Consider the following 14,757-nt stretch of genomic DNA (forward strand, 5'->3'; position numbering starts at 1 on the left):
AAACTTCATGTGTGCAGAACAACGAGCCTGATGGGAGGCTGGTGCTGCTGGTTTGACTACGTCAGGCTGATGTGATGTTAGCCAGCTCACGTGGCTCTTCACACATCTGGATGTTTGAAGAGCGGCTTCATACGGGTGCTGAAAAGGCTTAGATGTTGATGTGTCTAAGGTTTGGAAAGTGTTTGGAATTTGAAGAAAGTGCTTAAAGATTCCAATTGCAATAATACAATAAATCTGACTGAATTGCTTTTAGATAAAAATAATAAGTTTTAAGCGTAATTAAGTTGAGTAGATGTCATTTACCACAGCTGTATGATACTGGAGAAGCTTGAATAAGAAAAAGGTGTAAGAACTCTGAAGAAGCTGGCTGACCTACTTAAACTCTAGTGAGTCCAGATTTTCACACAAATAACCATCTCCAACAACCACAGCTGGGTGTAACCATCCATTTATTGACAGTCAGATCTACAAAGATACATCATGAACATGCACAGGCATGAATTCCCTTTACTGTAACTCAAGAGACGTGGTCTGGTAGTTCCTCTGTGTGTATGTGTGTGTGTGTGTTCAGCCAGCATCTACCTGTGGCAGAAGTGAGGAGCACGTGATGGATCACGTCAGGTATTTACGCTGTGGTGTCAGGTATCAATTCTGACACATTTGCAGTCAGAAACACTGGAGGCAGACAGCAGCTTGAATTTGCAGTCAGTCCGGCATGACGTGAACGCAACACGAGGCTTTTGGGTTTCATTAATATTAAGGCTGAGCATGACTGAACTGTTAGTGTACTGCACACTGCCTGAGAACTACCACAGTGGATCTGCTCCCTTTAGTCAGTCTACATTCTCAATACAGCTTTAGTTTAGAAGTTCAAAGGAAATTCGCAATAAACAAGAACAGAGTCTGAACTCTTCTGGCCCACGGTGGGAAGTCACACGTGGATCCCCGTGTTAAACCACCACAACATGGTCTGTGTTCATCGATCGAAATATGGTCCATTTTAGTTTCCTACAGAAAAGATATTCAGATTTTAGTTGGCTTCAACTACAGCTGAACTTTGGAAGTGGTGGGAACTCGACGATGACACAACTATTTGCTTGTGTTGTGTTAACGTGTGTGTTCAGTTCAGAGTGAAAATCAGGATCTCACGAGTCTGTGCGGCACAAATCAAGTCCCTCTGTCAGGAGTCTGCCCTTGATTCGTTTGAAGCAGCAGCTGTCACGACAAAAAGTTCCCATTCACGTGTACATGGCGCCTCGCTCCGCACTCGCACTCTACATTTAGTTTCAGTTACTAACATTAGAAAACAAAACCCACTGAGTAATAATAAGCATAACCATGTTTTTTTAGCACTTGAGAAAAATCAATCAATCAGTCTACATAGACCGCTGCTGAGCTAAACATAGATATATATCTACATCGATCTGGAACGATAAGTTACTTATCCTTTACTAAACTTTTAACAGTAAGGAAATAAAAGGCTTTGACACATTGGTAGCAACGTCTAGTGGCCAACACAGTATCTATACAATACTAAACAGAAGAATCACTCAGCAGTTCTTTTTTAAACAATTACTCCATTTTCCACATGATTTGATTGTAATGGCTTACAGCAACGACCGCATCACCATGTTGATCCACTTAGTAACAAACAGCAGCTGCCAGTTGTTCTCGGGAGAGAGAGAGAGAGAGAGAGAGATTTGAAATAAACTGAGGTAAAGCTTCCTCTTGGGTGGAGCCAAGAGTTGCATCATAGCTTCTGTGCCAATGTACTCGACATGTCGATTGAAGAATGTTGTTCCTTACGTAATTTAAATTCTGGCATGTCACCAAAAAACAAAGTGTCAGCAGGTGCTGTGAGCTCCATTTCCTGTCGCTCTGTGGCATCCTGACACATCCCAGTGTCACAGCCTCCCGTGTTTTTTTAGTTTTTTAGCCGAGGGAGTGACATCTTTGGACCTGTAGGTGGCAGCTGTAGCCTTGATGCTGGGGAGACACAACTGATGCTGCAGGTTTGTGTTGTTGCGCTGAGGAGGAGGAGACTGGGAGGTGAAGAAAAACTGGAATTGGCAAAAGGCCCCATGAGCATGGATGGACTGTGAGACAGTGGACACAGTCATGTTCAAGCCCCCCCCCAGCTCTCCTAGGGCAGGACACAGAAAGAGATAGAAAACAGCTACAAATGAAGACTTGTGGTTGTTCCTGTGTCTCTGTGTCCTGATGCTTGTGCCATGTTCAGTAATCCATCCACGGCCATCAGACAGGTCATCATCCTTCCACTGGTACACTGGTACAGTACATTATGTCACAAATCATTTTTCTTTGTTCTACTTCTGTCACATGGAGCTATCTTATTGGAAAACACTAAATAACTCCAGGGAGAAAAATACATCAGAAATACCTAAAGTAACTCATCTAAACAAAATGTAGATTCACTGTAATCTTTCAAGCCGTCAGTCAAATAGAAAATCTGCCTCATATCAAAAGCCAAACAAATACGGTGTAAACAAGGCTCAACTGTGGCAAATACAAGTACCTGTCACACATATTGTATTCTTGATTGCAGCATATGAAAAAGAATCAAGTCTTCCTAAGGTGTCCCTTTCACTACGCACGATCAGCTGTGGATAATGCCCTAAAACTAACAAACCCAAATAGAAATACAACATAAAAGTCCAACAAAATCAATCCTGTGAGATCAAATCTATTGTAACCTCTGCTGAGGTTAGCAGCAGTCACAGTAAAAGTATTTCCCTTCCTCCTACTTTCAAAAGGAAATCTCGTCAGTCGTTGGTGGCCGATACCGCGTCATAGGCTGTGTTTTGACAGCGTCACACAGGCTCCTGGGTAGTCGAGGCTGTCATGCCGCGACGCGCACGGCGGCTGGCAGATGAATGGGAAACAAACAGGAGGGGCAGACTGCTGATGAACCATTTATCACAGGCTCCCCTCCAGGTGTGTGGAACTACTGTACAGTGTGTATGCAGTGCTGCATGTGTGTGTGACTAGACCAGAGCTCGGAGAGGGAAGGACAGGGCGGCTCCTATGGACAGGCCCAGGGCTAAGAAGAAAGTCATCAGGGCTCCTGCGGTCTCTGCGTCCTTCGGCTCCACCAGCCTGATGAGAGAGCGGGAGGGGACAGAGGCTCAGCCATGTAATCCACACTGGTGCTTCACAATCCACACACTTTTCTTTATGCTCTTCATGTTTTACCTCACCACTGTATCAATCAACTTGCTGTCACACTTTAGTGAACATTCGGCCCTCTTTAGTTTCTGTGTGAGTTGTGCCATGTTGTCATGGAATGAGGGGGGATTTTGAACACACCTTGTTTGTGCATTTAAAGACAGAGAGATTTAAGAGTTGGTTGCTGCATAAGATGGCATTAATTTTTTCAACATATTGATATTACTGTATGTAATTACCTCGCTGTGCAGCAGTTTTCACATTTATGAGGCTAAACTATTTAGAAATTTCCCGTCAGATCAGTCTTAAATATGTCAGTAACAGAACAAGCATTTTCACCTACCATATACAGAGTGGGTGCTACTTGACTCACAGGCCTTCATCAGGCATTCATTTGTCTCTAACCTTTAACACCTGGATGTGCATTAAAATGTGTCATAAAATTTTGAAGGAAATGTTAGCAGGCTACGTTAAAGCTTATGTTGCTGGAGCAACCTTGAACATTGCACGATGAGCTGAAACAGCCCGTGCTCCCAAACAACAACACACATAATCACAACAGTGAATGTGTTTCCTGCTGTCAGATATAATCCCGGATGGAAAATGTGATGGTCATCAGAACAGCACTGACAGGCAGAACGTTCACTGCCAACATTCAACTGCAACCATGTTATGATAGAAACATTTTTGAAACAACATGAAAACAGCATCAGTGATGAACTGGTTTGTACTCACTGTGGTGCGTATGACATGGAAAGGCAAACAAAGTAGCCACTGGACAGAGAGAAGAGAGCCATGATGGCAGTGAAAGCCCCGTCGTGGGGGAAGTAGACAGGAAGGTAGGAGCGACTCTGGACGTTACAGAGCATCAGCAGAGGGATGAACACCACCCTGCAGACGACTAGCAACGGGAACAGACGAGACTCTTTGCGGGGCTGCAGAGGAGACAGGGGGCGGGGGTTAAAAACAGGCAGAGTGACATGTGGATTTGGAACAGGTATGGAAAAAAACATGGATGACCCCAAATGGCTGCCACGGAACCTTGCCTTTAGCTTAAACTGCATAAACATTTTAAAAAGTTCAGTTTACACTAATTGTCAGAATTGTCTTAGTAGCAGCAAAGTGGAGGCAGGAGAAACACTGACACTCACCCAATGTATGATGGTGGTGATGGTCCGACCGAGCCAGTCGTTGATGTTGAAAATCAAGAAGCAGCACACTGAGATGAAGAAGCGCTCTGAAGAGAGGACAAACAACAGCAGGAACACAATCAGTGTTTGAGGGTACCGAAGTTTCCACCAGAGATGCACTGTAAATATAGAACTTGAGGGAGTGTATGTTGAATGGAGCTAAATCTAATCATTGAGCTCAACTGAGGCCAGGTCCTACCCCATTTGAGAACTGGGAATGATGTCCTGACATCTGCAGTGATAGCAGGGAAGACGGACAGAGTGACTGTGAACACAAACGTCACACAGAACGCCATCACCCAGATCTGAAAATCAAAGACACTTTTGAATACTTAACATTTTGATACATTTAATGGAACTAAAATGTGACTCTCTCATATAAAATGGGACAGTTTTAGTAAATGTAAGAGTGCAAAGTCAAACCAGTGGGGTCACCTTTTTGAAGACTTCGATGACCGAGGCCTTGGCTTGTCCCTTCTCGTCCTGCTCCAGCACGAGGAAGGCACGCTTGGTCCCGTCTGAACTGGGGTCCGCCTCGGCCTCAGCTGGACCGCCACCAGCTGAGCCGTTAGCGTGGCCATTCAGCTTCCCGTTCTCCACGGTGCTCCTCTCTGCAATGCAGTGTATACCGTCGCACTCAAATTATTCAATCCTCATTGCAGATTAGGTGTATTGGCAAAAGTAGTAAAGCTCTCGTGATGATATAGAAATATATCATGTTCTCTCACAAAAGGTTTTATGTAATTTCACTGCTTAGACAAGTGATGTGAAAAACCTGGGAAATAATGTGGAATCTCAAAAGGAATCTAGTTGTAGTCTTGTAAATAGTGACCATGAAAGATCCTGAGGCTGAGACGAAGACATGTGACACAGATGTGAGAGTCTTTTCAAAGTCTTCTTGTATATGGCAGGAATAATTTGCAATGGGGGTTGAATTATTTTAAGTGCAACTATAAATATTACTTCCACTTCTAACATATGAAAAATGTTATTGTGCTTGAAGGAAACATTTCAAATATGACGTCTGGTTAAGTGAATTATTTGAGAATGTGCACCTCTTTGGGCTTGTTTGTAGCATTTACAGGAAACACTAAGAGAGTGAGTGTGTGTGGGCCTCTGTGAGGATAACAGGCTCTGTCTTTGTCTGGGCACTGCCAGGACTCTAAGTGGATAAACAGAGGGTCAACTCACTTAACGAGATAATGTTCCACTGAATTGATTTGATTGAACCCGGCTGTCAAGGACAGAATCATGAACTCAGAGGAGCGGCACTCAGATGTTCACTCACTCTCAGACAAATGTTTGATGATCTTATTTCCACTGACTGTTAAAAGAGCTTGCACTTCAATATTTCAACACATAGCGAGAAGTGAGAGGAAAGACTGGAGCTAAAATCCCACCTTTCAGCAGCTCGTCTGTGGTGCCCGCCTCGTACTTGCTGCCTTTGTTCAGATGATACCGGGCAAACTCCTGCATGGGAACACCAGACAACACAAATTAAGCGTTCCAACTTTCTGAGTTCTCTCTAAATTCAACATCAAAACAGTGTGGCAGTGAGGCCCAACATAGTGAGGGATACTCTAGTTGAGGCTGAATGGATTATGGGTAACGTAGTCATGCAGAGCAGAGAGCTGACTGACCAGACGGGGCAGCAGGACGTAGCTGAAGAGTGTAACCAGCGTCCCTGCACATGGTGTGATGAAGTAACCCAACGCTGCTGACTCGGAGTCGGCATCACCTGAGTGGCAACCACACAAGTTAGAGGACTAGGAATTCTGGGAGAGCAACATAAAAGACAAATGAAAACACTGTGCAGAGAGGACCCAACATCAGCTGTGTCTTTGAAATGTAGCACAGTGTGTTGTGTGGTGGGTGGCGTCATGCTGATTTGACTAGCTCAACATCCATTTGTCTGTTACTAGGCAACAAGGGATTAGGCACCCAATGGTGTTTTGTGTGTATGTGGGTGGCTCACTGCCAATGGCGGTCAGCATGGCGATGGCAGCGAAGGTCCCGGCGAGGCCCTGGCCGCTCATGAAGATGGCGCTGTACTTCTGGGGCAGCAGACCGACCAGGCCAAACAGACTGCCCTGCAGCACGGCACCAAACGCTGCAGAGCGGAAGCATCCTTTAATTCAACAGCCTCTCACTCATTTACCTCACTTACTTTAAAGGCGCTCTCTCTCTCCCTCTCTCTCTCTCTCTCTCTCTCTCATACGACACACACACACAGTCACACTGACTTACAGTTGATAAACCAGATAGTCGCCATGGTGACAGAGAAGAAGCGGTCTTCCTCCATAGGCACTTTGACCAGCACTGCTGTGAGGATGAAGAGCAGCAGGATAAAAACCAGGCTACCAGCGATGCGTATCGCCTCCGATATCCTGAAACAAGAAACACCAACAGTCAACAACAGTCATTTAACCAAGGACACACTCTACATCAAACTGGGAAAGATGTACACCACAGAGGAAAATGTTGGTACGAGACACCGTCATCCATACAACTTTATAACAGCCAAGTTACAACAACGAACAAAGTCACAACTAACAAAGTTGACACCCTTCTTTGTATGGTTTACTAAAACCATGGCACCTATGGCATCCTCGGCCTCTGAATTTACATCTAACCCTGCCACTGACCTCTGGTAGAGGAAGGAGTTGAGCAGGGTGAATAGCAGCAGGGGCAGCTGGGATAGCAGGGTCATCCAGTTGTTGAAGTAGTACTCCTTGCGGATGATCACTGTGCCGTTGCTCCATTCTGTTGTGTTGAGACGACCTTGGAAATACTGCAAATCCAGAGGAAACGAGACACATGCTGGATGATGACTGTCAAATCATCCTGCACCCTTCCAATTCACACAAAGATGCAGCTTGATTTACAATGCTTCAATAGCAGCCAGCTAATTGCAACATACACTGTGGCTCTGGCACAGATCACAGTGGCCTACTATCAACATTTTCATAATATCCAGCCAGCTGATTAGAACGGACAGTCTAGTGAAGAGGAAGTATCACAGTACTATAAGAATAGTGCTCTCATTTGGTTTGTTGCTTTAGATTATCATTTGTTGTGATGTTGCTCCATGCTCTTATCAGTAAGCAGCTGAAAATAGCTCTGACTGTGAGGGGCCACTGCTTTCAGCAGGAATGAAAGTGCTCATAAGGAGCTAGAGAGAATGTGAAAGGAGACTTCACCTCAACACGTGAACATGTGTGAGCATGCGGCGATTCACATGGTTACCCAAAGTCATATGATAGACTGTGTGGGTTTATAGGTGCCTAAGGGTCCTGACATTTAACGTCCAGACCTCATGTGATTCGCTAAGAAGTTTAAGAGGTGAACCACTGAAACAACAATTTCCCCACTTTAGAGAGTAACTTTTAGACGGATCTGATTGAGAAAATGATGAGACGCTATCATCTTATTGACAGTCATTTGTTTTTTTAAGCAATTAAACATTTAAGCAGAAGATACAGATAATGTGTCAGATCTGCTGTCTTCTCTTTGAGAGATTAAGTAACTGCCATGTTTTTACCAATGAGGCCGTCATGAAGAAATTCCATGGCAGCAACGTTCCAAGACCCAGAATGAAGAAGATGATCCCCACCAAGCAGCCCCTGTGGATGGAAATTAAACAGTGTTATTTGAAAAAGGACAACAGACCACAACTGATGGAAGTTAAGATCATCTTTGATATTTTCACAAAAATGAAATGCCATTGTTTGTGGCGGACTCCGCCATTCCCAAACTGTTTTCTAACCACCTAACATACGTAACCCTCATTGTTTACTGTTCATGCTCCTACAGCCAGGACATAGCTGTACCACTTTACTAACTAACTACTGTAACAGATGCAGTGTTAAATTAAACTGCACTTGTTGTTAACACCAGTAACCAGTTTTGATTGTTCCAATTTGAAATCTCATAGAAAAGCAGTTTGAATTCATTCAGGAAATGAGAGGCTCTAAATTGCTACATCATTGCCTGTCAGCAACTAAGGAGGAACTGTCAACGGCGAAGACTAGGAAGTGGGAAGAGTTTTTTTTGTGTCTCCGTCTGTTTTTAACTCACCGGTCCTGCGGAGCATCTGTTCGTCCCTTCATCCTGATGGAGGAACACCTGGTGAAACTGCGAGGGCAACAGGAGAGAAGAGAGGTCAGCTACATCTCCAGTGATTACACAGCAGAGGAGTTTGTTTTCTGGACACTTCTTTGCCAAGGGGTCGCTACTTAGAGGTGCAGGAATCCATTCACAGTCTAGCAAGAGGCCGCGAGAGGCTGGCAAGAGGCTGTCCAAAGAAATCCTACAGCACAGGAGTCTGATACATGTCTGGGAATCATGGAGGTCTTAAATCCTCGACTTCTGGTACGTTACACAAACATTTGAGAATTAGAGTTAAATAAAATCTGTAACATGTTGTATAATGTGTTTCAGCCACTGGGAATAGCCGGAGTGTTTGTGACCAATCAATGGCCTGACTAAGTGCAGGTTCAATGATTTTCCATTGTGGTTTTGGCATTGGAACCAGCTCCCTGAGGCTAGGAAGAAATTCTATCCCTATTTAATATGTACATTAGTCAGGAATCTGAGTCACTCCCTGTGTACACACAAACACTGCAACGCACTCGCACAAAAAACCTGCACAGTCACCAACAGGACTGAAATGGTTCTGACCTAAAAGCTACTCACAGCATTGCCACTGGCAGTACAGGGTATAGCTGCTCTGCTTGTTTTGACTTGTGTGGGGAAAGTCACATACAAGAGCTAGACTCACAGTTATCCTACTTTGCACTAGTTCCAAAAATACAGCTCATAAACATTCAAATCTTGCACAAATCCAGTGTGTTTTGCAGCTGTGGAGGAGGATGTGGCCTGGCCTGAACTGTTTTTTTCCACTGACGCCACTATATTTTGCACCGAGGCTTTTGGTTTCCAGTTGTTTGTCAGCGTTTGGTCTACTTCCCTGAACTCACCAACTGACACCTCCTCCCTCCTACGAACAAAGGCAGGCAGCACAGACACACAAAGACAGCCGCATCACATCAGAGACAGTCAAACAAATCAGTTGAGTCAACATCTTTTCCACAGTTATGAATGTCACCATTTGTTTTCTATGAATCACAGTGTACACAGGGGCAACACCTGTCGACGTCTCTGTGTGACGGGACACTCCATGATCGGACATAGTTTTCAAAGCCCGCTGGCCACTAAACTGGCTTGGTTAATTGTCGTTACAGTCTAACTAGACAGGACATTTAGCGCAGCTTTGCAGAACTAATTAGAGCGAGCTAGTAAATCATGGACAAAGGTCAGAAAAAATGTGGCTGTGTTAGTTTTATCAAACATACTATGGAGAACAATACCAGAGGGGAGGGGACAAGACTCCAGGGGGAACAGACAGATACAGTGCTTGGCTACAATGCAATTATCACTGAGTGCCTGCTGCTTCAAAGCTAAGCTAAGAAAAAGTATGGACCTGGCTGGATGCCTCCTGTTTGACGCTTCACATTAGGAGATCAAAGTCTGTTTTTCCATTAATAAGCTACCTGCAACAGAGTCCTTGAGTGTTAGAATTAAAGGTGAGCACACAGAGTAAGTAATGCAGATGAAGTATTTTGTGATCATTTTTGGTTTGAAAGAATTTTAAATGTTTGGGGATGATAAATCTGTAGTTGAGTCTTTATAATCTGGCCTTGAAAATCTTGGACAAACAGCAAATAAGGTACCATCATTGCCACATTTCTAGTTGACATGAGATTTTAAGTTTTGCAAACTTTATTGATTTTCATTATATAAGGCTTGTGTTTAAATACATCCCACAGATCCACCAGAGCAGCCTTGAGTGCCAAATTAAAGTTCCATTCTGGAGAACAGCTTTGGCTCAGACAGATTATTCTGTGAAAGGAGCACAGCCCTGGGACTTGCTACCTGGCCACTTGAAATTTGCTGTGAACTTCACCACTTTTAAGAGAGCTACCAAATCCTGGTTAAATCAGCTACAAACCTGTACTCATATCCAGTTTCTAAATGTGTGATTCACTGCATCTTGCTGTACCCTTACTGTTTTCATCTCTTTTCATGAAAGCACTAGATCCTATGATAATCAAATAAACCTTGAAGAAGTCAAGTTTATTCCCCTCACTAAAATGAGAGGAAAACAGCATGAGGCAAACTAAGAGAATTTATGTCACATTGTCCTCTGCACACTTGTGTTGTGGACAAGAACATTTTGCTTGTATCCTAACTGACTTCTAAAAGAAACCAGTCAGACAAGTGGCAGGGGTTTGGTTTCTGTGTGTACGTAACAAGGACACCCTCAAGTCCACACAGCAAACACATCCAGAGGCCATCAAAGGTCAGGGCTCAATACAGACAGCAGACGTTGTAATCTCACCCAGAGCCCCATGTAAGCTACTTAAATTGTTTATGACCAGAAGCGTCCATTCTTGTTAAATACTACAGAAACACATTTCGGTCCTTTTTCATATTACAAGCTTCTGTGTTTGATGGAGAGAAATAAACCTGATCTCCAAAGCCTTGTGTGGTTCCAGAGGGAGCTGCTCAAAATCTGAACACTGCAAGTTTGAAAATGAAAAAAGCTGCAGGTGTGTAGTTGGACAGAAGCGAGCTAATCAAACCTCGCTGTGCAGCCAACTCCTCATTTCTGTTTGAGGCTAGTGGCTCGAGGCTACATTCGCCACAGGTACGGGAAGTACAAGGGAGAGTGCTGCCGAAAAATCTAAGGGAGGAGGACTTTAACATTCTGGTCTTTTTCTCCATCTTCTTTGAGTCTGAGGGGATTTCCACTCCCTCTTTCAGCAACAACATGCACAGGGCGGACAGGATAAGTGGCCTCATTGTTTGATGCTAAAAGACATCTCCCATATCATCTAGACAAACATGCAGAGCATGAGGAAAACTTCTAAGTACTGAGGGAACACTGCGGAGGGGTTTTACAAACACTTCACTTCAAATCTAGCGGCTCTTTGGGGAGATTTAAACAGAGACACTGAGATCAGTCACTCCTACATTAAAACTATTATCTAAGGGGTTTTCTTCAGTGTTTTTCAGTTGGCGTGAGAATACCTCTCCTTTGCAGACATTGGTTGTTTAGCTTGAGGATACCTAAGAGGGCATTTAAGCTGGGGGCGGCGACAAAGTATGGAGACTAAACAGCCTTTCCTCTGGTCCCAGCAACACCAAAACACTACCTGTGTTTGTGTCTATTTTCATTTAGCAAAAGCCCTCATAAGTCTCCACACAACTTTAGTTCAATCATGCACAATCCATCCCAATATATATTTTACTATACGCACTCACGGTAATTAAATAACACACACACTCAGCTACTTCTTCTTTTTTCAGTGACAGAAATCAATTCATGTCTTTCCAGATCATTTCCTTTCCTGCTTGTACATAGAACTTTACTTCCCATATTAAGATGCAGGGGAACTACAAGCATACACACTAAGTTATCTACTATGACTACACACACACACACACCCGCAGACTTTATCACAACACAAGCAGCTGCTTGTGAGCTGGGTTGACGTGGTATGATTTGAACATCCACTGATGATGTCAAACAGCCACTGTTCACTAGGCAGACCTAGATGAAGGTGAGGAGGGATGTCAGACAATGGGTGTGTACTTAGAGATCACATCAAAACCTCTGGACATCTGTTCAGCAGCAACAGAGCCAGTCCAGTCAAACCCTGGAAGGCTTTATTACTGAGTCACAGGAGATTACTGGCCTTTACAATAATCCAGACTGAGTCACACCAACCATGTGTTCATCAGATGGCAGGAGCCGTGTAGATATCAACACCAGGAAAACAGACCAGATTAAGGTTAAGATCAACAGCAATGTGACCTCAGGGCCTGACGGGTGTAGCGTTATAATGGTGATGTTGAATAAAGTCATTTCACTGTCTCACTTGGCAGCACACTACACCGTAACTGACACCACAGACTGACCGTTGCTCAGCAACATGACTGAATATGAACGACCAAAAAGGGAAATTCCGTAAAATAGTATCTTTATCAAAACCAACGAAATTTGAGTTACATTTGGACATAGTGATGCACCTGTTCTGCTCTATGAAGAAGCACAAAAAGGCATCGAAGATAAGCACATAATATTAATTAAACCAGTAATAACACGTTTATTCTGGGATTAAAGGCACCGTAGTAACTACGTTCATGATACAGTAGTTAACACTTCTTCAACGTCTAACGATACTGGACACGGAGGAAGAAACACGACCCGCACCGTCATTTCATCACCCAGCCGACATGAAGTAAACACCAGCTCTCTCTTAAGACAATGGAAATAGCGTTTCATTATGAAACGCAGCGCTGCTGATGTATAACTACACCGCCATCTGTGAACATAACGTTAGTAAGTGCTAGCTAACGTGAGAGAGCCAGGCTCACCTTGGAGAAAATGTTGGTCTTGTCACTGTGTTTTCATCATGTTCCCACCGTTAACTCGAGCACTTGTGATATCCAAACGGTTCAAAATGATTCAGCGGGAGACAAATTAACAGCTTAAAGCCTCCGTCGTCCACACACGTGGCGGGAATGTACAAATGGCTCCGACAGTTTATGAACCACCTCTGCGAGCCGTTTTTTACGTAGCGTCTTTCGTCACAGATGCACAAGTGTCACAGCGAACTCAGAGCGGCAGAGCACTTCCGGTGTGGTGCCAGGTTTTGCGGCCCCGCCTGTTTGCGCTCCGCCTTCGCGGGCTTTTTGACAGCGGGCAGGTGGCCTGGAAATGCCGCGTGTGTCCGCCTTCATGGGCTGATGCACTCTGTAAATGTTACACTATAGCAGTCTGGAATTGGTTGGATGGATGAAAGCTTTTTTTCTTCTTTTCTCAACATTTAATATAAAAGGTAGAGTCATTCTGACTATTATATTTCCTTATAACATACAGTATGAAATTAGTGCTGTTTGCCAGATGCCTGATGGAAAAACCTACAGTATTTGACAATGCACACTAAAGAGGCCATTTTCACAGCAGACTGTCAAAGCAGAGAAAGCACAGGTGTAAATAATAGTGTGAGCATTAGAGTCCCACTGGGATGTGTCAGTGTCAGTGAGTGAGCATGCACAACACCAGAGGCAGGCAGACACTCACACCTAACGGTGACTGAGCCACATGTCACTGTGGGAGGAAGCCAAAGAATCCAAAGAACGAGGCCCAAGGTTCAAACTGCAAGCCTTGAACCTTATTGTAGAGGAAACCAACACATCTTCACGATAACCTCTCGGGGCTTATTGCTATCATTTCTAATTAATTATCTTTATTAATGGTGCTGCCCAACCCATATGTTAATACTGTCTGTTGTGTTAAGCAATGGTAATAAATAAGCACTGTGTGCTGTATGCAAGCAATGACTATTGTCAGTAATATAAAAGGTGTTACATGGCTGAAAGTGTTGTGGTCTGCTTTTTAGCATCCTCTGACTTCTCATATTGCACAAACTTTTATACTGTATTGGCATAATTCTAATTCACAATTTAATTTCTTATCACCAGTTACCAGTTAAGTACACAACTGAACTATACATTTCATTTAACTAATTGCTTTGTTCATAACAAACAACCTCTACACTATAACGCTGTATATGTGCAGTCCAGCTTTGAACTCAGTGGAAAAAAAAATCTTGCACATCGACAGGTGTGTATGACCGTCATGTGAGATGAGATTTATTTCAAACGATTATTGAGGAAGTCTGAAAATAACACAGTTCTTATGTTTGTTCAAAGTGCTTAGTGTGGAGTCCAGGCAAAAAAGACAGCCAGTGTTTCATATGTTGTTTATATTTCTATATATTTTCTATGATCGTACACAAATCACACAAAAACAACAGAAAACACAAGAGAGGCCAGATCAGTCTCAGTGACCCTGAGAGAACTGCTCTCTGTGCTGCTACCACTGAATGACTGGTGCACTTGGCCCTCTGCTGGTACAATGTGGGAGCTGGTCTCTCAGTGTCACTGTGAATTATGGATGGTTTAATCAGAATCATAATACCACTACTACTAACAATCATATATAACAACATGTACACTCAGAGTGAGCTGTATTATATAATAATAAAAATAATAATGATACAAATGATTGGCTTTGGTATAATTGAACATTATTTATGGCCCAGTGACAACTACATCATGTCTAAACGTTGATTCAGTTACAAAAATAATATCAAATGCTCAGCCTTTCTCAAAAACTAAGCACTGAACCAACTTGAAGCTTCTTGGATTTTCAACCCTTGTGATCCCTCACTCTCTGCAGATGTCAAAACCGCTGCTACACTTGCAGTGTGGAGAACATCTTTATCGTAAAGCCAACATGTATCAGAAT

General features: G+C 43.5%; 1 protein-coding gene across 1 annotated transcript; it reads right to left on the bottom strand.

Moving 5' to 3' along the window:
- Positions 1 to 432: 432 nt before the first annotated feature.
- On the bottom strand, positions 433 to 13,024 carry LOC139222743 (equilibrative nucleoside transporter 2-like). Its single transcript, XM_070854592.1, has 13 exons — positions 12,819 to 13,024; positions 8,454 to 8,510; positions 7,918 to 7,999; positions 7,022 to 7,167; positions 6,624 to 6,763; positions 6,352 to 6,486; positions 6,017 to 6,114; positions 5,777 to 5,846; positions 4,812 to 4,987; positions 4,576 to 4,681; positions 4,338 to 4,423; positions 3,922 to 4,121; positions 433 to 3,117 (listed from the first exon to the last, which is right to left on the bottom strand). Exons 2-13 carry the CDS (start codon positions 8,483 to 8,485, stop codon positions 3,006 to 3,008), a joined length of 1,383 nt encoding a protein of 460 aa, XP_070710693.1. The 5' UTR covers positions 8,486 to 8,510; positions 12,819 to 13,024; the 3' UTR covers positions 433 to 3,005.
- Between the last annotated feature and the right edge of the window lie 1,733 nt (positions 13,025 to 14,757).

Source organism: Pempheris klunzingeri, chromosome 23 (assembly GCF_042242105.1).
Source record: "Pempheris klunzingeri isolate RE-2024b chromosome 23, fPemKlu1.hap1, whole genome shotgun sequence".
In the NCBI taxonomy this organism is placed as follows: domain Eukaryota; kingdom Metazoa; phylum Chordata; class Actinopteri; order Acropomatiformes; family Pempheridae; genus Pempheris; species Pempheris klunzingeri.